The sequence below is a fragment of the Labrus mixtus genome, chromosome 20, assembly GCF_963584025.1.
Source record: "Labrus mixtus chromosome 20, fLabMix1.1, whole genome shotgun sequence".
NCBI classification, from domain to species: Eukaryota; Metazoa; Chordata; class Actinopteri; order Labriformes; family Labridae; genus Labrus; species Labrus mixtus.
The window spans coordinates 22,001,018-22,023,334 of record NC_083631.1 but is presented as its reverse complement, the minus strand read 5'-3'; the positions used below and the strand labels follow the sequence as shown (position 1 = coordinate 22,023,334).

General features: G+C 41.4%; 2 protein-coding genes across 5 annotated transcripts in view; both read left to right on the top strand.

Annotated features, from left to right (window-relative positions):
- Positions 1-159: 159 nt before the first annotated feature.
- On the top strand, positions 160-5,227 carry LOC132954186 (5-hydroxytryptamine receptor 3A-like). Of its 2 annotated transcripts, XM_061026676.1 has the most exons (10): positions 160-332; positions 427-515; positions 624-793; positions 894-938; positions 1,065-1,174; positions 2,121-2,293; positions 2,407-2,564; positions 2,650-2,860; positions 3,994-4,152; positions 4,671-5,227. In XM_061026676.1, exons 2-10 carry the CDS (start codon positions 476-478, stop codon positions 4,949-4,951), a joined length of 1,347 nt encoding a protein of 448 aa, XP_060882659.1. In that variant the 5' UTR covers positions 160-332; positions 427-475; the 3' UTR covers positions 4,952-5,227. The 2 variants fall into 2 exon arrangements, with proteins under 2 accessions (XP_060882659.1, XP_060882658.1); XM_061026675.1 differs by having other exon boundaries at positions 160-515.
- A 1,348-nt stretch (positions 5,228-6,575) lies between these two features.
- tmem104 (transmembrane protein 104) overlaps positions 6,576-22,317 on the top strand; it is a 58,562-nt gene continuing 42,820 nt past the window's right edge. Inside the window, exons 1-6 of one of the 3 annotated variants that reach the window (XM_061026265.1) lie at positions 6,576-6,844; positions 8,309-8,380; positions 9,971-10,092; positions 11,824-11,905; positions 14,404-14,506; positions 15,465-15,548. In XM_061026265.1, the coding sequence (XP_060882248.1) occupies positions 8,336-8,380; positions 9,971-10,092; positions 11,824-11,905; positions 14,404-14,506; positions 15,465-15,548 (436 nt within the window). In that variant the 5' untranslated portion in view covers positions 6,576-6,844; positions 8,309-8,335. Of the gene's footprint in view, positions 6,854-8,308; positions 8,381-9,970; positions 10,093-11,823; positions 11,906-14,403; positions 14,507-15,464; positions 15,549-22,317 lie in introns of all 3 variants that reach the window. The other 2 variants (XM_061026266.1, XM_061026264.1) reach the window with 2 other exon arrangements.

Sequence of the window (22,317 nt, the reverse complement as noted above, 5' to 3'; positions counted from 1 at the left end):
AAGTTTTTGCAAAAAAGGCGAAAAGCAGAACATATAATCTCCATGTATAAACTGAAGGACTGAGTGGACACTCAGGTCAATCTATGTATTTTAAATTCAGCTATTTTTAAAAAAATGTATTTTTACAATAATATACAATTTTAAATCATTTATGTTTTTTATAGCTGTTATGTTTGCTCTGTTGATTTTTTTTTTTTTTTGTCTTCGCTGAGATCTCGCTTTTCCCTTAACCACCGGTGTTTAAAAACATCGAGCACAGTGCGAGCTCTCCCAGCTGCTGTACCTCTGCGCTCTCCTCATGTTGACTCTGTCTCTGCTTTAACAATAGAAATGTAAGGAGAGGCTTTCTTTTACACGTTTACAGCGCAGTGAGTCAGATCCGATCTATTGGTTCCTTTGTATTACTGTCGTGTTTATGCAACACAGCTTCACGGTTAAAAAGGCTTTGCTGAGATGGAGATGAAGGCAAACGGCCATGGACGCCCTGAGGGTTCTCGCCTTCCTCACTCTTATCGGTGAGTTTTTTGCATAAATCACTGCGGCCGGTATTTCAAGTTTAAATGAAGGCATGAGGTTTTGTTGTTGTCCTCTTCTATAACGATGTTTCGTCTCTTTCCCTGCAGGTGTTTCCAGCAGTCAGAATCAGACTAAAGACTGCTCATACTTAAACCTTCTGACCCACCTGCAGCTGACACCAGCCAATGACGCGCTACGAATCATGCGCCCCGTGAAGAACTGGGAAAAGCCCACCACAGTCGGGCTGGACATGGTGATATTCGGCATTTTACACGTGGTGAGTACAAAAAAAAAATTCTTACTCTCAAGAAGTGTGGATTGTTTTTTTTTTTTTTTTTTTAGATTATTTTGGGTAAACATGATATTTTGTTCTGCAGGATGAAAAGTATCAAACTGTCGAGAGTCACATCTGGATCCAGATGGTAAGAAATTATCTTTGAGATCAAGAGGCCTTCATCGTCAGCAAACATCAACATCAGTCTCACACTCTTCAGCTTTTCTCTTTCACTTTACCAAAAAAAAAACCTCCCATGTTTCTTTTTTTCCAGAATTGGGTGAATGAGTATCTGTCCTGGAATCCTTCAGACTTTTGTGGGATTGACATGCTGACCGTCCCGAGATCGAGACTGTGGCTCCCAGATATCTACATCCAAGAGGAGTACGTATAAAAACTATTATTAAACTACAGACCTGCAGGTTGAATCTTTTTTAAAATGGATCTTTAACAGTATCAGAAGGGAACCACAAACCATAGAGATTCACGATCCACTTTTTTTCAGTTCTGATACGATTCTGATACCAATACCGATATTTTCACATTATAACTGATAGCGTTGTTGTTGTTGTTGTTGGTATTATATGTGAGGCTACACTAACAGAGGCGCTGCTTGTCAACGGGCAAGGCAGGCAGCTGCTTGAGGCCCCCAAGGGCAGATAAACTTCAAACCGCATGTGCAAGTTTGACAACCTTAATTTTTGTGCATTTTAAAACACACATTAAAAACCAGTAAAAATATCCATCATTATGTGTCATATCAATGCAAATGTACTCATAATAAATGGAATAAATGTGAATAAGCTGGTGACAAATCAACTTTTTAATTCATTATAAAATCCTTAATCCTTATTTGATACACTTTGACCACATAAATATTGATCTCATCGCTGCTAAGGAACCTTTTAAATGTGCTCACTCACTTCTGATGTTTAAACATTTGTTAATTGCCCGTATCGATGTTTGTAAAGCCCGATGGTCACACGTCTCCTTCTACAGCAGAGTAAACTAACAGGTGAGCCAGACTGCACAATAGTACAGCTGTGTGTGTTCATCAGTTTCTGTAGAACACGTGTGTGTGTGTGTGTGTGTGTGTGTGTAATCGAGATAAATCAATAGTTCCATTATAGCCGACTGTGTTGACATTAGAGTCGTTTTTCCTCCCAATATTCCTCGGTTAATTCATCTGCGGTCAAAGACCTGTCAGTCAAACTACTTACTGATAACAGACATCCTGCCCACGATTGTTCTTTATTTGCTCTCCTGTGTTGTTGTTTTTTTTGATTATATTTTGTACTTTTAAGTGACTCATTGTCTTGACCCCTTTCAGCGCCTCGGACACTGGGAGTATCCAAAACAGTGAACTTCTTAAATTGTTGAACAGCGGTGTCGTGATTGCAAGCTCGCGGCAGCGGCTGACCTCCACCTGTCTTCTCGATCTCAAACTGTTTCCCTTCGACAGCCAAAAATGTGAAATCACATTTGCATCCATGAACTGTTTTGGTAAATCACGTCAGATTCTCTTCACTCTCACCTCATTTTTTTGTACGCAGTCAAAATGCTTTTGAACATATTTGGTTTAATTGTTAACGACTTGTTTTTATCATCTGAAACAGAGAAAGAAATATTGCTGGGAACAGAAAACAATGGGTCATCCCTTTATAGAATCTCTGACCAGCTCATGGTTACACGGGGAGAATGGGAACTGGATAACATGATAATAAGGAGTGAATCCATAAAAAAAGATGTAGTGCAATCCAGACTTGTATACACGGTAAGAAAGTATTTGTCATGAATTTTGCATATTTTTCAAGCATGTACCATTCTATGAACATGCCTTTTTATTTTTCTTTTGTTAGGTTTTAATTTCCAGGAAGCCAATGCTTTATGTGATCAATTTCATCGTGCCGCTGTTCTACTTACTGGTCCTGGATTTGGCCTCCTTCTTCATCAATCAGTCCGGTGGTGAAAAGCTGAGCTTCAAAGTGACCATTCTGCTCGCCATCTCCGTCTTACTGCTCATTCTTCAGGACATGTTGCCGTCTACTGAGTCCAACATGCCATATATTGGTGAGCTGCTGTGCAGGTGTTAGACCAGAGGTTTGAATGTGTCTTGGTTTAGCTCAGGCTTGGAGTTGGTGGCTTATTCCTGTGTCTATGTTAAGAACTGTTGTACCTGACAGTTGCCCTTTTAGCTTCATTCTCAATACTTCACTCACTTTGGTCCTCCCAAATGTAAATGTGAACATTTGCTCCCCCTGTTGACTGAATCCCACCAAATTTGGCATGGTTCAACATGGATCCTATCTACACATATCCACCAAATTTGGTTCCAATAGATCAAAGTGTTCAGGCGATCTGAGATTTTCTGTAAAAACTGGAGGGATTCTTTTTCTCTCTCCAGATTGGTCGAGAGAGGTGTAGAACAAAATTTGGTAACGGTTGCCCAAAAATTGCAGAGTAAAGCACATTGGCATACGATTTAAAATGTCCAAAAAGCTGCCTGGATGCAAAGGAACGTGGCTTATGACAGACAGCGATTCCTTGCTTTATAGTTGAACTGGTGAATGTTTTGGGTGTGGCCTATCGGAACCGGATCAATGCTTTGCCAATGAGACACAAAAGTGTTTGATGTTTTACTTCTTCCTCGGCCTCTAGATTCTGCATGGACCTTGCTTTTTTTTAACTACATTCACCTTAGGCTCCCTTTAAGGACTTCTGGCAGAAAAGCCAGTCGAGAACTGCTCATCAGATCCACTTCACAGTCAACACTGCCCTCTCTTGGGGGCACAGCAACACATTTCCAAAGTTTGAAATCCATTGGGTGAACAGTTGGACAAACGAAGGACATTCATACAAATATAAAACGAGCCAGTATGTTTACATAACAACACATTTATTCTGTGCAGGCTTAACCAAGGATTAAAAACACTTGTGTTTGGGACTCAAGCTGTGGTCTCCTGGATGAATGTCCTTTGTTGGTCCCAATTATTGACCCAAACTAAACCTGCTCTTTTTACTATATCAATGGAGGCTTTCCTAATAGCTTTATTGAATTAAAGACTTCTAAGAGAAGTTTTCCTTTCAGATTTTTTTACATTAAAAAATAAAACCCCTGTCAGATATGTATTTTCCCTCGCGCCAAAAAGGGGTTATTACTTATATTACTTTTCATTCAAGTGTCTTTTGCACCTTTATTTTAGCCAGTTACTGTGTTGCCGTCTTCGCTCTGGTGGGGATCAGTGTTATGGAGGCCATGTTGGTGGGCTTCCTATATGACCTGGATAGTTACTGTGCCAGTAAGCGTGGCTGCTGTGCTGATACCAAGGTGGAGGTTGAACTGGAAGATGGCTGCCAAAACGGTACGTAAGATGCTCTTTCCTCACCTCACTTTGCTTCAAAACAGAAATAAATTGTAGTCAGAACAGAAGCAATCAACAAGATCCAAATTGCTGGAGATAAACGAGCCACGGTGGGGTAATCAGTACTAACTATAGAGCTCGAGATGCAAACACACCTGATGATTGTTTACCCGTTTAAAGGTACCACATACCTCTTTATCATTGCAACATTTTTTTTTTTTTTAAACTATCAATTCACAAGTTATCATAAAAAATATTGATTTATGTTGAGATCCCAAAAAACTAGGGCCGTAATTAATTGCTAAATTTTAAGAGTTGATAATAACCGTTAATCACATGTTTGAAATTCCAGGAGGAGACGGTTCTCTGTCCAGTGTTTTGAATTTGGACTGCAGTACCCATTTTAAACACTAGGTGTCAGAGTAACATACTGCTCCTTTAATGCCCAATGATCCTACATGTAACTGTTATTTTTTTAAATTTACAAACACACACTGATCATTGTCTCTCCCTCACAGAGCCCTCTGGAGGAGAAGAAGACATCCAGATGAAAGAGGAGAAAAGTTTTCTTCCTCTGGACGGTCCCAACGGTCTAAACATGCTGAAAGGAATTCTTGAAGAAGTGAAGGCCGCTCGACAACAAGCGAGCAGACAAGAAGAAGACGAGGAAAAGAAGCCCGGAGGTTACAAAAAAATAGCAGAGATCCTCGACCATTTGTTCTTTGTCTTCTATTTATTAACGGTTGTTGTCTTTCTAGCGTACATGTATATAGTGTGGTTCAGCAAAATCCTTAGCTAATGTGTGACAGTGTATGCTTTGATGGATAATAACTAAATATCAGGTGGCTATAAACATTGCTTAACATATAAAGCAACAAGAATACTTGAATTGAGTCTTCTTGAGTTGTGACTTCTACATATTCTTTATTTATTATTCATAAAGGGGTAACAATATTTATTAACCTTTTAAACATAATAAAAAAAATACATGTAAACTGCAGATCATGAAATTAACGTATTTACAGCTGGTAATAAATGTCATGGTTACTGGATGAAATTAAAGTTGTATTGTGTTTATCTCGGTGGTTTTGTGAACCAGAGTTCTTATGACATGTTACATATAAAAAAACTATTCTGTAAAAGAGGACGGAGGCTTAAATGTCATATCCTACCTCTAATATCCGAACATAATCCCGACATACCAGCCCCCTTTTCTGCACATTCCTGATCAGATTGTTGGTGCTTTTTTCCTTTACTTCACAGCCTCTGTATAATCTCCCTGAACCCTTAACCCTCTAGAACATGAAAAATGAAATAACCCTTCCCCTATAATGGCCAATTCTCTTATGTTCTGATTTGCATTGGCAGTCAGCAAACTTTTACTTTTACTGTATTAAAAGATGCAGCTCAGAAGAAATGTCTTACATAACAAGCTAGGAAAAGAATCACGTAAACCTCATTTCTCTGGACCTCTTTACTTTTAGAGATTTGGTTTAAAAATGTTGAATGGGAGGATGAAATGGTTCCTTATTTTAGATTGAACAGGTATAAGTTTATTTATGTAATAAACAATAAATTACTTAAAATTTATTTTTGGATTTTTCTCTAGATATCAGGGTAGATACAGTCTCTATTTTGTATATATTTTTTACTGATTATTTCTACTTTCTACACATTATTCTGATTAAAATATATAAAGAGAGATGGCATCTATGTACTGTGAGAATGGGAAACGAAGGCTTGGATTTTATTAATGGCTTGAGAAGAAATTTTGAAGAATTTTTGAAGATACTTATTTTCTAGTTTCTTAGAATGAAATGAAATAATTTATTTTTACTTGTCGTCTTCCATGCATGTGTTTTTCCCCTCCACAAAAAGCTGAAAGTTAGGCATTTCCCAACATGTATAACCTTTATATTATTTTCATGATTTAATGTCTTTAATGCTGCAAAAAGTGTAAAACAAAAATACATTTCAAAATATTTTAAAAGCAGTGAAAATGCACAGAAGCAATCACAGACAGGTGTGTCAAGTCATATGACATGTTTATGTATCTTGTGGTCAAGGGGGTTGATTGTTTTGATGAGTAAAACAGCAATGATTTAACCAAGGTGTAGTAATATAGTATTAAATGTCTCTTGATAAAAATCCACCAGCAAAGTAGGGATAACTGTAAAGGAATATCTCTCAAACTAATTTATTGGACCTTTCCATGTGATTCAGGCGGCAATAAAAGCAGGGGTAAACGTTAAAAGCAGCATTGAGCCAAACAAAACAAAGAGCGACCATAGCCTTAAACTGCCTTCAAAATAAAAGATTTGCCTATTAACAACTCACCGAAACAAACGGAAGAAGTTGGACACTGGATTTATTTTGAAATCGATTACCGGAAGTTCGACGAGTTTCTTTAAGCAGCGGGGCAAGATCAGCTGGTTGTTTAGTTTACTGCTTCACTTAGCTAAGTGTTAGAGCCTCGCTAGCCAATGGGAAAGTGTTTTTTTCTTTCTCTTGGCCCTTTTAGTTGTGAACGGACTCACCTCAAATTTATCTGACAACGGAACAGCTAATGTTAGCTGAGAGGGGGGCGAGGGGGACGTGTTTATTTCGCTAGCTAGAGAGGGTGACAGCTCGGAGCATCCTGCTAGCCGAGGAGCTAAAGTAGCTAGCAAAACATTCTGGGAAGAAGAAGAAGGTGAGATGTGTTTACTTCTGTTTTTTAGCTTGTCACGTATTTAAAAAAAAAAAATCAGTTTCATGCAACGACGCAACGATATACTGATATTGTTTAATGTCAGATAATAATAATAATACTAATAATGATAATAAAAATAATAATAATAATAAAGATAGATTAAGTCTGTCCCAGTCTGCGTAGTTGGCAAGCAGATGTCAGCTCAAGAACATCAACAGTGACTTAAAACCCATAAAAAATGTTTAACTCCACTAGAATATGGAACTACATAATGCTGAAAGTCTGTTATGAATACAATAAAGAAGGAGAGATTTAGCTGGCTGCACAGCAACATATGGGAAAAGTGAAATGCATTGTTGGAGTTCTTCCTTTATTGTCTATTCCCACCTCACTTTCTGCATTATTCTCACAATTATTAATATGGAGTAATCCCCTCCTGAAATAAGATGTGTTCAGCAGGCTCACATGCTTGGAATAAGATTATTTTTTAATTTTTTTTATCTGTTTAAGACTTTGAGAATAACATAAAACAACAACTTCAACTTCACAACTTCAGAAGGTCAACACTTTTTAATTTTTTTTTTATATTCAGGTTAGGGCTGGGCGATATGGACCAAAACTCATAGCTCGATATTTTTTCCCAGAATGGCGATACTCGATATATATCGATATGTCTTTTATTAACAGTCAGTTGCACAAGTTCAACATGTACGTGAACACTAACTACCTGTTTGTGAAGTTAATTCATTTTCTGCATAACAAAATAAACACAGTTGTGTATTTTATTATCCATTTAGTGTTTTGGGTTTGACTCAGAGAGAGAGAGAGAGAGAGAGAAAGAGAAATAGGTGAACTGGCAGCTCTACAGAAGAAATGTGTAACGTTATTTTAATGCAACATGAACTATAACGAGATTAACGATATTGTCCTAACCTATATCTGGATCGAAAATATATCGATATATCTTAAAAACTCGATGTATCGCCCAGCCCTAATTCAGGTCTAATTACAGATTTTTTCCTCAACTGTTTAAAGGTTCTTGTTTAAATGTCACATATATTTTTATACCTGCACAGGTTATGTACATTTCTTGTATAAGTCTATTTTTAATTGCACAGTTTAAGTTTGATTCATCTAGAGGTATTCTTTAAATCTTTTTTTCAGGTTAATATATATGTATGGGAGGGGGGGTCGGTTTTGCGGTTTAATTTGTAACAAATGTTTCATGTCATGAACGTCTTTGTAACCTGCTACTGGATGCTTTGAATTTACCTCGGGATCAATAAAGTATCTATCTATCTATCTATCTATCTATCTATCTATCTCTCTAAAAACCTGTCCCAAGGTAGATTTATTGCACAACCACCACTACGAGAACCCCCCTCCCCCCCATATTATTTAAGCATTAATTTGCACTATCTTAACTAAATTAAAGTTACATGTAAATATGTTTTTGTCCCTCAGGTGAAGAGACCCGTGTCATCATCAACCATGGCAGGTGGAATAACAGAGTCCGGAGAACCCTACTCCCCGTTTGTGAGTTTCCTGCAGAATGCTGTTGTTAATAACTAATCTTTTTCTTTTTTTAAAGGCATAAGAGGTCATGCACGTTGGAACTACTGTTAAAATGTGCATACTGTAAAGGAAGATCTGTAAAAAAAAAAAGTGCACTTTCACTCTAAGCCGCTGAATGCAAAGTCCCACTGACAGAGAAAATAAAGTCAACGCTGTAGACCTTTACACTCTGAGTTTAGAAGGTGAAGATTTCTGAGTTTAAGGTTCATGTAGTGGATTGTGTTTATCTTCATGATTATACTCAGGATATGAAGTCTGACCATGTCTAGCAGAATTAAGAGAGTTAAAATTCAAACCTTCTTTGGGGTTTTCATCACGAGTAATGTCTCAGTAAGTAGGTGTTGGTGCCGTGAAAGATAAAGAGGAAGCTGAATCACAGCTTCCTCTTTATGGTGTGGATGAAGTCCTGACTACTCATTTTAGTCTCTGAATCTGCTTACGCCCACATCACTTCACCACAAAGAAAAAATTCAGTTCGACAAGTTTTCTTTTTCTTCTCCAGGACGCTTGAAGCTCTGAATCATTTAAGCACTCTGCTACCTGATAGCGGGGCGAACGGCTGATCAATTAGTCCAGCTGTCTTCTTCAACAAGGGTTGAGTCTTCAAACAAGTTGTCCCATTGTTATCAAGCCGGGTGCGGAGGAAAAACCTGATACGGTCTGGCCTGAGATTTCCCTCCAAAGAAAGACTACGTAATGTAGATCGTAAATATTTGATGGGAATCTTCGGATCCCTGTAGAGAGACAGCGGAGCAGCAAAACAAAAAGGTTGCATGTAGTTGGAATGGGATTTCTCTGAAACTCTGGTGGTGAAACTTGAGTGTATAGTTTTTTATTACAGACTGACTGCGGCATCTTTTTAGGGTTTGGAACTTTCTTGGCTGTATTGATATAAAATCTGCAAAGTAATACTCAAATGTGACGGATCAAGAGCTGTCTAAAGCGCTGTCTTAAGGCCTGTCAAGTGCTCTTTGTTAAAGAAAGGCTCACATAATTATTCCAAGTGTCAAAAGAAATATATACAGAAATGATCAGGACTGTAAGAGACCTTGTTGTTGAATTAAAAGATGCTTTTTCAAACCACAAGAAGCCTTCACAGAGATCCATTCAAAGCCACCAAACTCGATTGACAAAAGCAATAAAATAACCTTCAACTTCATTATTATCCGGAAGGAAATTACATCTGCAGATCTGCTCCAGGCAAGAAGACACGACAGGTACACAAAAGACAGCATCAGAAATACAGACGTAGAGAAAAGTGAGAAACAGGTACTTCAACCGCACTGAGCCAGAGGCGGAAACAGCTCAGACACACAGCACAGAGAAGTGCATTAAGTCAGATAAAGTGCTGTGCAGTCATTAAATACATTTTGCACTTGGACTCGTTGGTTTGTTGTTGCCTTTATTGATACGTTTTCTGTGTGTGTAGGTGATTGTTACACAGATATTGTGTTGGATTCAAATTAAATTCCGAGGTCACAGTACTCAAAATGCTGTTTGAGATGAATCTGGACCTGACCTCTGTCGTCCATCGTTTCCTGTCTCCTCCAGGTGGGGCTGGTGTACATGTTCAACCTGATCGTGGGCACAGGTGCTCTGACCATGCCCAAAGCTTTTGCTTCAGCCGGCTGGGTGGTCAGTATAGCGCTCATCACCTTCTTAGGATGCATGAGGTAAGTCTTGCTCTACTTCAGACTCATTTTATTTTCTTTAAGACCTGATCTTCATTTTAAGGGCAGTGGATAGAGTATAGGAAATCAGAGGGAGGGAGAGAGGGGAATGACATGCAGGAAAGGAGCCGCCTGAGCCACCTGGGCCACCCGCCTGGAGGACTACAGCCTCCGTACATGGGGCGCAACCTAACCACTAAGCCATGTGCACCCCTACTTCAGCCCTCAGTTTGTTGCATCATGAACATAAGCTTTACTGTTTGCTGTTTACAGTTCTTATCCATGTCTGACACGTGACCCTCCTCTTTTAGATCTTGCATACGACAGAAGAATGCATGCTTTCATTTCAAAGTTTATATTCAGTCTAGCTTGTACTTGAACATTTGAGTGCACTTGTAGTGGTACGTGTGTGGTCTGTCATGGGTTTTCAAGTGAAAACAAAAGTTCTGTGATATTAACATGCATTGAGAAGTTAGTAACAGCGGTTTTAGCATTGGTGTCATTGATGAGCTAAAAATAAATGCTTCATGCATGTGATGTGTCACAGATGTCACAGCTAGAAAACTTACAATGTGCAACATACAATGTGCAAATCACAGGAGATCCAGGACCTCCAGCTTTTACCACAAAATGAATTGTACGCGATTTCGAAAGTTAAAGTTTTGTTTTCATGTCATGTGTTTAAAGAAGCGATGATGTGCTTTTTGAAGTCTGAAACAGAACAGGAACAGGAATTAGTGCTGAGCGATAAGTTGAAACGCCACGTGTCATTGCGGCCCAAATATGAGGAAATAAACTCGTTGCAAAAGCCGGCATGGCATGACTCATGTCAAACACATGAATGATACAAGAATGAAGTAGTTAGCGGATAATGTTATCCAGGCTTATGTAAGATTACACTGTAAACATTTATGTTCATCCTGGCAGTTATTAACCAGGAAAGCTCCATGATTGCCCCGCTGACCGACTTTCCTTAGTGGGTCGTCAGCTGACACCCGGGTGGTCGCTCCTTTAACCCGGCCTGTACTGTCATGTGTTAATTGGTGCAGCAGCTCACTGACATGAAGTCCTGTGTGGTGATAGTGAGATTAGATGAAGGAAAAATAATTGGAGGAGAAACATGGTCGACTCCTGCTTTATCTGGACATGTTTCAGAATCAGGAGAGTTGACTTGATGCCCAACAAAAAAAAAAAGAAAAACACGAGCTACCAAGCCAGTTTATACCTTAAAATTAGAGATGCACCGATTGGGAAATTCAGGGCTGAAACGATACCTTGTGACATCGGTTCATGCCACATTATTTGCAGATATCTGTCAATATCGGCCGATACCGATGTTGAACCATCGACGCATCCCTACTAACTTCTTATCATCATTGCATTATTACACATATTGTGCTGGAATAACATGAAAGAGGAGGGGGAAATGTTATCCATTGAACCTTTAAAAGTGTCAACAATGTGTCTGTGGGGTGCTGCTGGCCTAGCGGTTAGTTCCTGCGCCCAGTGTACAGAATCTGTAGTCCTTGAAGCGGACGGCCAGGCTTTGAATCCGGCCTGTGGCTCCTCCTGGATCAGGGCTTGAGGCAATACACATCCTACAGAAAAGTTATAGAAAAAAAGAAAACCTGCACCAACGGCCTAAAGGATGATTTACACGTTTCATTCCATCATCAGGGTCATTAAAAGCTGCTTCTTAGTCGTCTCATAGTTTTCTGTCTCTCCTCTCTTCAGCTACATGACCACCACGTTTGTGATCGAGGCGATGGCGGCGGCGAACGCTCAGCTGCGCTGGAAGAGGAGAGAGCAGGAGGAGGTGAGATGATGAAACAGTCGTACTCTATATGTAAATATGTTCAATGGGATGTCGGCTGTACAGATGACTTTCTATTAGCTGTAAGGATGTATGTCGAACAAAATCAAATATTAGAGAAGTAAACGCTCCTCTCTGTCGGGGGGGGGGGGAGAGTTTGTCTAATAAGACATTAAGCCGAACACTCGTTACACCCTGCAGGCATGAAAGTGGAACTAATGTTTGGAGAAATGCAGCACGGGGACATTTACACCCCTTAGCTGTGGTTTAATGTGCTCGCTGCTCTTATTCTGACATGTTAAGAAAGCTGCAAGCCAAATAGACTTCATGTTTTTATGTACACAGATATACTGGAGAAATAATGTGTCTCAAAATAAACACAAATCAGGAGTTATTTTAGCCGTTGTGAGTGACATTGCTCACGTGGAGCCTCTAAGAAAGACAGATCAATGAGAATTCTCGACTTTGTTCTTCTGATTCTCAAAAATAGACCAAATACAAACCCTGTCGTAGTACAGATTTAGACTCAACAGAAGCACCGGCTGTGTGCTTCAATTCAACATACTGCTTTAAAAATGAGTTTGCACTGTTTTAAATTCAAAGTAAGTTTGAGTTGATATCAAATAATTTACATTTCTTCCTGCAAAAAAAAATTCTAAACACCCCATCTTATCGGGTTTAGAACAATAATAATAATAACTTGGATTTATGTAGCGCCTTTCATGACACCCAAGGACGCTTTACAAAGTGGGGGGGGACAACAAGAGACAAACAAATGAAGGAGAAAGGAATAAGAATAAGCTGAAATAACAACAACTTTCAACAGGGGGGAATGTCGTCTCTCTCCTGTCCACAGATCGGTCCGGTCACCTGCTTATAGCACTTTGTAAGTTTGGCAAGAGGCTGCCGTTTGTCGCTTTAATAACAGTAAAGTTAATGTCCGTGCTTTGTGGACTAAAGACGTGAGGACATAATCTTTGGTTTTGGGAAACAGTGATTGATCTTTGATTGACAGACCAAACAAAGACTGGATTAATCAAGACAGCTATCAACTGAGAAAGTAATTGTTAGAAGCAGACCTTAAATATTAAGACAAAGAAAACTTTATTCATCCCAGAGGGTCATTGGGTTCCACAGTCCACCACCATACAAACATTTACAAACAAACACCAGATGAGTATGTCAGAGACAACAAACAGAGATGCACACTGGCACCCCCGTGTGGCCTCATTGGGGAATGACACACCCGAGGGCCAGTGAGGTCTTTTTAGATTAAACACCTTGAAGCGCATTACAAACTTCTCAGGACTTTTTAAGTGTCACAGTAAACTCAGCGTTGAAGATGAAGTTTTTTATATTTGTGACCCATGAAAATAACGAACAGTATAAAATATTTTCTCTTATAAATCCGGCCAAAGATTTCTCATTTTATCACCGAGCTGTATTTTTTACTCAGAAGGCGGCTGCTGCTGTTGTTTTATTGTCCAATCAGAGCAGAAGTGAAAATGCGTCTCCTCCCCTCCATCTATTAGAAACCCAACGTGGACGAAAGCCGTCGCTAACACACTGTACTCCATTACCGTCCCGCTCCTCCATCATTTCTTTTTTTTTTTTCACTTTGACTAAAGAAAACGACTCTGTGCACTTTAAATGGCTCGGCCTTTTTTGCTTTGTGTTTGTCCCCACGGTACAGAAGTCATTTCATGTGTTTCCACTCGAGGAGTTATGAGCCTGAGGACAATAGCCCCGGCTCTAACGGAGCCCCCCGAAAAAAAAACACTCGGCCCTGATTCATGGCTCCTGTTCTCCTCGCCGCCTTTTTCACTCCTACGTAATGGAAAGCAAGAGGAGGGAGGAAGCTGGAAATGTTTGCAGCTGAATGCTTTTTATTTCTCTCTGCTAGAGTGAGGTACATTTATGAAAGTAAAGGCACACACAGCTATGCATCATATATGTTTTCAGAGAAAGCCTCACTGAAGTGTATGAGGTGTGAAATAGATCTAACGGTGAGGGAATGCTCCTTCTGTCTGTGTACTCTGCTGTAGAAACACTTTACTATCAAGAAGCTGCTTGTTTAGCATCAAACGTGTTGTTTTCGCTGCCTTAAAGCTCGAACACTCTGCCAAGATCTCCAGATCTGCACTCGTTATTCTGCTGTTTTGCCGGGTGGTTTGTGTATGTTGTTTGTGTTGGATAAATGAGCTCCTGTCGCTTCTCATCTCCTCTTCCTCCCTGGACTCCCGCCAGCTCATCAACCATTAATTCAGCCGATGACACTCGCAAAAGTTGACTATCATCGACAGCTGATTGACATTAATCTGCAGAGAGTTCAGTTAATAAAGCGATCGGTGCGAATTCCCGAAGTTCTCCAAAGTGATCCCCAGCTGTTGCTCGTTATTTCCAGATGTTTCGATTTAAAACGCTGCGTTTTGTTAACTGAATGTTTGTCGACGTTCAGCGATTAGAGCGAGCCTCACACCGCTCGCGTTCTCTTCTCACAGGTCGATGACAGCGACTCCACATCGGAGTACTCGGATGATGATGTCATGGGCCGAGGTCGATCGGAGCCGGAGACCAAGCCTATCTTGTCTATCCGTAAGTATCGTGAGTATTACAAGTGTTCATGATATCATGGCTTTATTCCTGTTAACAGTGCAAGTAGCATCGTAAACAGAAGGTTCTGCTATACTGGACCGGTCACTGGTACATGCTGGTTTATCAACAGATCATTGCCTGACAAATTCTTAGAGAAGAAATGTCTTTGGATTAAAATTGGGACCCTAAAATACACTGAAGCATGGCCATATTTGCAGTACAGAAATTGACCCTTACAACCTTAATTAAAACATGACCATTTCTTTTTTTTCACAACAAACCTCAAATTAAAAACATTTTTTTTATTATTGCTGTGATTCAACATATGCAAACCCTAATCCTATTTCTTTTTCAATCTCTATACGTATACACACATACAACTTCTAAGTATTGCTGCTGGATACCGGTGATCGGTATCCAGCAGATCTACCCTAAGGTCCCGTGTCCACCTAGCATTTTTTTTTCTGAGCACCAGCATCTTTTTATAAATTGTTTTCAATGAGTAGAGCGCGTTTGCAGCAGAAGGCGGCTGCCGGAGAAAGAGAGCAGCGTCCAGGGTCTTTTTTCCTGTGCGCTCTGCCTTTATTGTGCTTTCAAATCTTTCAAATTTTCAGAAAGGCGTTCTTTTCAAAATATGAGAGATTGCCTGTATTTTTGCAGCCCATCCTCTTTGCTGCATGTCTGCTGGAGTAGTAACATTCTCAAATAGAAAAACATGCAGTAAAAAGCAACATTGTCGGTCATACAGCGGCTGTTGTCGTCAGACTGTTGCCATAGAGACAGAACTGATGTGCAGCACTTTTTTTACACAGAAAAAGTGTGCGAAGGCGGGACCTAAGAGCTGTGAGCCTACATAGAAATCTGACAAGACACCGAAATAAATCAAAAAACATCAGGCTCTCTTTAACATTCGACCTCCTCCGCTGTACATAACTTTGACTGTAGATAATGTCTTTGTTTTTCACAGAGCGATCCGGAGGTCACGTCAATCATTTCGACATCGTGGAGCGGGTGGAGATGGGTCAGATGGCCTCCATGTTCTTCAATAAAGGTAATAGTCTCCTGTCCTCCAGCGTCTAATCTCACTTCCAGTTATTCCATTAGCTGCAGACACACAGCGTGTAGGAGGAGTGAAGGTTGTGTGGGATGATTTTTACACCTTTTCTGTCCAATCTTAACTTTCACAAAAGGAAGGCTGATGGCTCCTTAATTGGAAGTAATTATATATGGATAAATTGCCTTTGGTTGTAATTACCTGTTCGAGACCCCATCAAGGTGCTTAATCTCCTTACTGTGTGTGTGTGTGTGTGTGTGTGTGTGTGTGTGAGTGAGGGGGCACAACCTGTACCGGACTGTAAGGCGTCATCCTGAATGATTTGCGATCTAATGAAGCCTGTGTTAGCTAAATTGAATTCACCTTGAATCACACAGAAAAACCTCCCGGCTTCACATTTCTTATTCATATCAATACATCGTCCTGGTCGTGACTTTTAAGCAGCATGTCCTCCTTCTCCTCATTCCCCCCCCCTCTCCTCGAGTCCGCTATCACTACTCCCGGCGGCTCCCCTTAAGCAGATGCGGGTGACTCAACCGTCTGCGGCGTCCCTGTTGTCGCAGGAGTAAGAGAACAACAAAAAGGGTCAAAGCTCTGACAACATCATCTGTGCTGACACCTCCAGTCCGTCAGCCTTTTCAACACTAGGTGGTGCACTCGGCACACATGCAACGTCGCTGCACGAGTCCACGCGGCTCGTGTTCACACCCACACGTGTGAACGCACTCATGCATGCCGTCATGCAGCTCCTGCTGTTAAAGCTGCAGTGTGCTCCCGTCCATTCAGCATCCTCCTGTCACTCAGAGCGTCCGTCCTGCCCGTGAATGTGAAGTGTTTAAAAAAAAAAAAAAACTGTGCTCATGACCTCCTCTCTCACCATGAAACTGTGCAGGTGAAGCACGTGGAGGTATCGATTGGTAATAAGGAAATTAGTTTTCTCTCCTCGGCGCTCTCTCCACACGCTACGGGGAAAGCTGCCCGGTGACTCTAATCAGGAATGAATTCGATAGGCACGAGTCCCAGCACATGCTGGACGAGGATAAGGGAGACGCAGCTCTTTTGTCTGTCCTGATAGAAACAACCTGCTCAGTTTTTTTCCCCTGATATTTAGATCCTTGTGATGTGTGATAGCCCTCTGTTTGTCCACAACTGAATGAAACAGAGTAGGCACCAAAACTTATTAAAAAAAAAAAAAACACTGCACAAATGGCCTGCTACGCTAAACTTACTGTAAATGTCTGTGATGCCTTACACTCAACGAAGATGAGTTTCAAAGATTTTCATGTTGTCCAACCTCATCACAAATCAGAAGTGTTGCAGACGGCTGCTCTAAAAGTTGGAGGGAGACTTTTTTAAAGGTGAAGACAAGCACTTGCAAAAAGTCATATTGTGTGCAGTAATAGTATACTTAGGAGCTCAAGATACCAGTTGATTGTTTAGTAAAGAAAACACAATTCTGGGGCACTGGTGGCGCAGTGGTTTGTGCGCACGTCCCATATATGTAAGCTGTAGTCTTCCAAGCGGGCGGCCCAGGTTCAAATCCAACCTGTAGCTCCTTTCCTGCATGTCGTTCCCCACTCTCTCTCTCTCTCCCCAATTTCTGATTCTATCCACTGTCCTGTCTCTTAAATAAAGGCCCAAAAAGCCCAAAAAATTAAACCTTTAGAAAACACAATTCTTAGTTGTCCCAGACCCTCAAAAATACTGTTTTATTTATTTTGCAGAGCATTCAATAATCATGAATCAGCAGAGAAATGTGCGGGGTGCTAGGACACAAATCAATTCTATCCAATCCAGGAAACAAAACACTAAAGTGAAAAGGATTATGGGTGTAAAGGAACAGATAAACAGCATCAGATAAACAGCAGTGTCTTGTTTCTTGAGCCAGTTTTCAGGAGAGATCATTTTTAGGAGGACTGCCCCTGAAATCCTCCTGATCTGGTTGTTTACACATGCACCCTCACACAGCGGGGAGGCTGTCCTGGTCAGATGGGAAGAGGATATAAGAATATATTAAGTATTTGCCTTTATATCAAGGCTATGTGTAGTTTGACAGAATCACAATATCAACAAAAGAGCAGAGAACAACATACTGGAAAACAGAAAACATAATGCAGGAGTTTTATTACATGCACAGAGATGGCACCGGTCGAATGCATACAGTATACGCTCGTGCACTGATCGGCACCAGTACACCCCCTCCCGATCACTCAAAGTGAATTCTCCTGATTCTATCCTGACCTGACAATCTGTGGAAAGAATACCAGGGGCGGCTGGCAGGAGAAACTCCGGCTCTTTGCGTTCCCACATGCATCCTGAAAACTCAGGAAAGCATCCTGTTTTCTGAAAACACTGAAAACACTGTAGAAAATCAGCCCAAAACAAAACAGACCATGTGCTCAGCTCTTTGTTTGAGCGTTCAAGGAGCTCAATAACACGGAAGAGACTATCACATTTAAAGGGTGTTAAAAACAGTTTTAACACACCTTCACACTCCTCTCGGATCATCAACCAGACGCACGCGCTGTGCACTGTCTTTCTGTCCTGCAACTTTAACAGGCAATTAAAATGTTTCTCTCCTGCTGTTGAAGAGACACTCTTAGAGGGCATTTGACTTCCTCCTGGACTGAAATTGACGCGGCAGCAGCAGCAGAGTGAAGGCGGGCTTGGAATAAGGCCATGGGTATCGTATCGGGCTGACCCGCAGCCGCTGACAGGAATGTTGATGGGGGCCGGTTTATCTGCACCAGCGAGGAAAAGGTGTGACTACAACCTTCACGTCGACGATTTGAAAGTTGATTAGAAGACGACTTTGGCTAAAGTCACAAAGAGAGATGGACTGAGAAGAGCGGCGTCCTTGCATCAGCGTCTTGCCTCGGCTCTCCCCTCGGCCTCTGTGACGTGAAGCGGCAGGTTAACGTGTGCAAACAGCGAAGATTGTTTCTTCGACGTGAGGCGTCGTCCCGCTGACACACAGAGCACCGTGGTGGAGAATAGTAATTCATCTTCACTGCCTTCTGTTTTTTAATGAGAGACAAACATGGTCACATCCATTTTTTAACACTTCAATGGCTTTTTACTTAAATGTCAAACTTGAGCATCGAGAGCAAATGAAAATGAAAACTAGGAGAGCCCGAGCCAGCGGGGAAGATTAATGGACATGTTTGTTAAAGCCTGCAGCACAATCATTTTCCATGAGCCACTGCTACCATAGCTTCCTGTGTCAGCGTGGTAAGAGATGCACTTTAATTTCAGGGTTGTAACGGGCCGACTGTGATCAAGCCGACAGATCGATATGACAAGTTGAGTCCGAGGGGAGAAGCTCACTCCATGAAAGCTTTATTTGTTACTCAAGATAGAACCAAGTGAGGGCTGTTTTGACTCTCTCCTCTTTGTTTACTGATGGTTAGAAGCACCAGAGGGAGAGAGGAAAAATGTGCTGAACTCCTGAAAATTCTCACACATTTTTAAGAATGAGTACAACGTCTGAATTCATTCACCCCGACTTGATGCAGACTTGTTCCTGCCAACCCCTCGGTGAAACCTCCACGCTTACTCAGGGTGAGCCGATGTGTGAACACAGCAGGTGATGGTTCTCGTAGTGAGTGAGGGAGTGAGTGAGTGGGTGGGTGGGATGATGACACAGTTCAAGTCGAGCAGAGTTTATACTCTTCACTTCTCACCTCAGCTGTTTCGGCTGTGTGTGCTCTTCTGTTGCAGAAACCTCCTTCAACATGTTGTCATGATTTTAACCCAGACACAAAGACTCTTCTCGTCTTTGTCCTCCTGCACCTCAAACCCTCAGAGTTCTTTCTTGTTGTGAGAGTGTCTGTTTCGTACATTATGCGGTATATGTTAAAGGCAATTCCAGAAAATAACAGGACCTAAACGACCTCACTTTGTCTGGAGCTCATGTGTCAAAGGGACTTTATGGATCAGATTGTGTAAATGGATTTGCAGGAACTTCACATCTGGGTTCAAGCTTTGTTTGCATGATTAGTAGAAACCAGATAACGTTCACATTCAGATATACTTTATTAGTCCCAGAGGGAAAATGTTTCACTCTCTTATTATTTAAAACATGCACAAACAGGATGCTAACACGCATCAAAGGAGAGACGTCAGAGTGAGGGGGTTGCACACAGATGAGTGCTCGAGCGGTTGGGGGCTTGGTGCCTTGCTCAAGAGCACCTCTACAGATCCCAGAGAATGAACCAGTCCCAATTTTCTTTCTTAGTAAGGTTTGTAGTGGGACTTGAACTCATGGTTCCCACCCTTATGTCCCACAGACTGAGCCACTGCCACCCTGAGAGTCTTCAATCAACATTTGCTCAGAATAAATCTTTATATGGCTCGGTCATTTGTGCTCAAAGTCTGAAGAAAAAAATGATCAATACACAGAAAACAAAATCAGAAACACGCCTGACTGGTATATCATTTGGCTGTCGTTATTGGTCGACGGGCAAGACAACATTACGTTTGTTTTTGGGGACTTTGGTGCCCACTGAGGGTTTCTGAAACACAGATGCTGTTATGGTTATAATTATGGTTATAATTACATGACACAAACCTAAAACGGGCCTATCACATGCATGTGTTGTTATTGTTTCTTATTGTTACTGTACTGAGTGCGTAATCAGTCTGAGGTGTTGACAAGGTGGACTTAAATTAGCCATTTTCCTACCCTGCTCTGTCCTATTTACTGTTAATGGTGTTGTTGCCTCCGAGGCAGGCTCAGTTTAGATTGAAAATCTGTCATCGCACTTCATCACAATTTCCCTCTGTGACTCACCAAAGGAGTGGAATCTGAATATAAAGAGAGGCAGATTAATGAGGTGAAATTCAGGGTTAAGATTCACTGTCCTCCTTTTTTCTTTTCATGGGCGTCTTCTGATGAGTTATTTTCTGACCTGATTTCCTGAAAACAAATTTAATCCCCAGTGTTAAACCTTTTATATGGTGAACGAGAGCCTTCCCATGTCATGCACTGTACGCAACCACGGCTGCTTTTTCCCACGGCTGCACTGCACACAGAGGATGTTGTCAGGTCTGCTGTCAGTCAGTCAGGAGCACGAGCGATGATGGAAAGTGATGCGTTTCACAGCTACATGAAAGACTGGGCCCCTGATTCGCCCCGTGGCTCAGAGTAATTGGGAAATATTAGTTACACAGCCGTGAAGGCCTGCATCCCTGTGGTCATGCAGAGCCCTCGCCTCGGCTATCGCTTACCGACAGCGACGGCAGAGTACAGTACGTTCTGTTTCTGCTATCTGCCACTGGGACGCTAATATGACTCGTCTAGCGTCATGCCACAGGAGACATTATGCAGCGGGAGAAGGATTTGTTTCATGGGCTGACGATGTGAGAAAGACGGTTGAAAACAGAATTCTGCTTCTTCCTTGACCATAATCAACGACTCTTTACAGTGTGAACTCTGACTATATTTAAAATCATATTGCATCATTCTTTTGGAGTCTGACCAGTATTCACTGCAGAGCAACTTATGCTGTACAATGCACGAGGAGTACTTGATAAAAACAGAATATAGTTGAACCTTCCCCGAGGTCACGCCTTAAAGCAACCTTAGGACCCGTGTCCAGTCCACCAAGAACAAAAGTGCGCTCGGAAGTGCTTGCACGAAGCGTTTGTGCACCGAGAGAAAAAAGGGACTGCACGTTTTTTAACATTTGAATACTTGCTCACCCACCTGCCCCCGCTCGGGCAATATTGTAAGCAATATAGAACCCTTATATTTAGACACCAAAACAGAGCTTTTAATACCTCGCTTTAAAATTGGTTGTTCAAAAAAGCTCTGTATCAACTATTGGTACAGACATTAGCATGTATTCTGTGAGTGTAGAGCACAAGAAGGAGGTTTAAGTATTCAGAAGGACAGAGAGGTTAAGAAGAGGCAAGAACATTTACAATTTATTAAGTCATCAGTTCATCACCCGTTGAAACATGAATCTGTATCGACATTGGGTCATATATGTAGTAGATAAATTTTGAAGTTGGTGCCTTCTTGGCCGAGAAAAGGCAGAAAGTGTCGTTTTGGCTCATGTGGGTGAAAGACACCAAATCCCAGAATGCACAGCACCGCAGGCCACTCCCACTAAGATTTCCCATCTCAGGGGAAAATGAGGGCGGGATGCGCGACCATTCAAAAACACTACCAGGTCTGTTATCTGGCCAAAATGGGAAGCCAATGAAGTATAGCTAAGGTAGCTGTATTATGATCACATTTTTTTGTCCCAATTTTGTCCGACTCATCGATCACTGTTTTCACTCAACATGATTTCTGGAGTCTTACAGCCCCTTGTGGCCATGCGGTCCATCTCGTCTTTGGACTGGCGCCCTCGACTGCGTGCCTCCTCTCTTCACATTTTCTTTTACAACTCGATGACATGTAGTTCATAGGCTTCGTTCCTTGTGTTTTTAACTTCTATCTCAGTTTAATGTAACTGAATGATAGGCTGACCTCGGCCCTTAATTCATAAAAGAGTTAGTCCACCCTGTGAAGCTGTAAATCTGTCTCCTTTTACTCCTTTTTTAATGGACTCCATGCTCTAATTTCCTTGTCAGTAATGTATTAGCTGAGGGGTCCGGTTGGACGTTTGAACCTCCCTCTGAGAATTCAAGAGCGTGATGGATGTGTGGTGCTCTGGGAGGATCCGTCTGCTGGTTAAAAGCTCTCGATCTTGTCTTGGCAAAAGGCGGCCATGCCCGGACGGGGTCAGAGCCTTTTCCAGATGACTGTGTGTGTGGG

Bases quoted from the DNA above. Each gene is read 5' to 3' on its own strand.
- LOC132954186 (XM_061026676.1), top strand. From the start codon at position 476: ATGGACGCCCTGAGGGTTCTCGCCTTCCTCACTCTTATCG. The intron at 1,175-2,120 runs GTACGTATAAAA...GACCCCTTTCAG, and splicing joins GATATCTACATCCAAGAGGA to CGCCTCGGACACTGGGAGTA. The intron at 2,861-3,993 runs GTGAGCTGCTGT...CCTTTATTTTAG, and splicing joins GTCCAACATGCCATATATTG to CCAGTTACTGTGTTGCCGTC.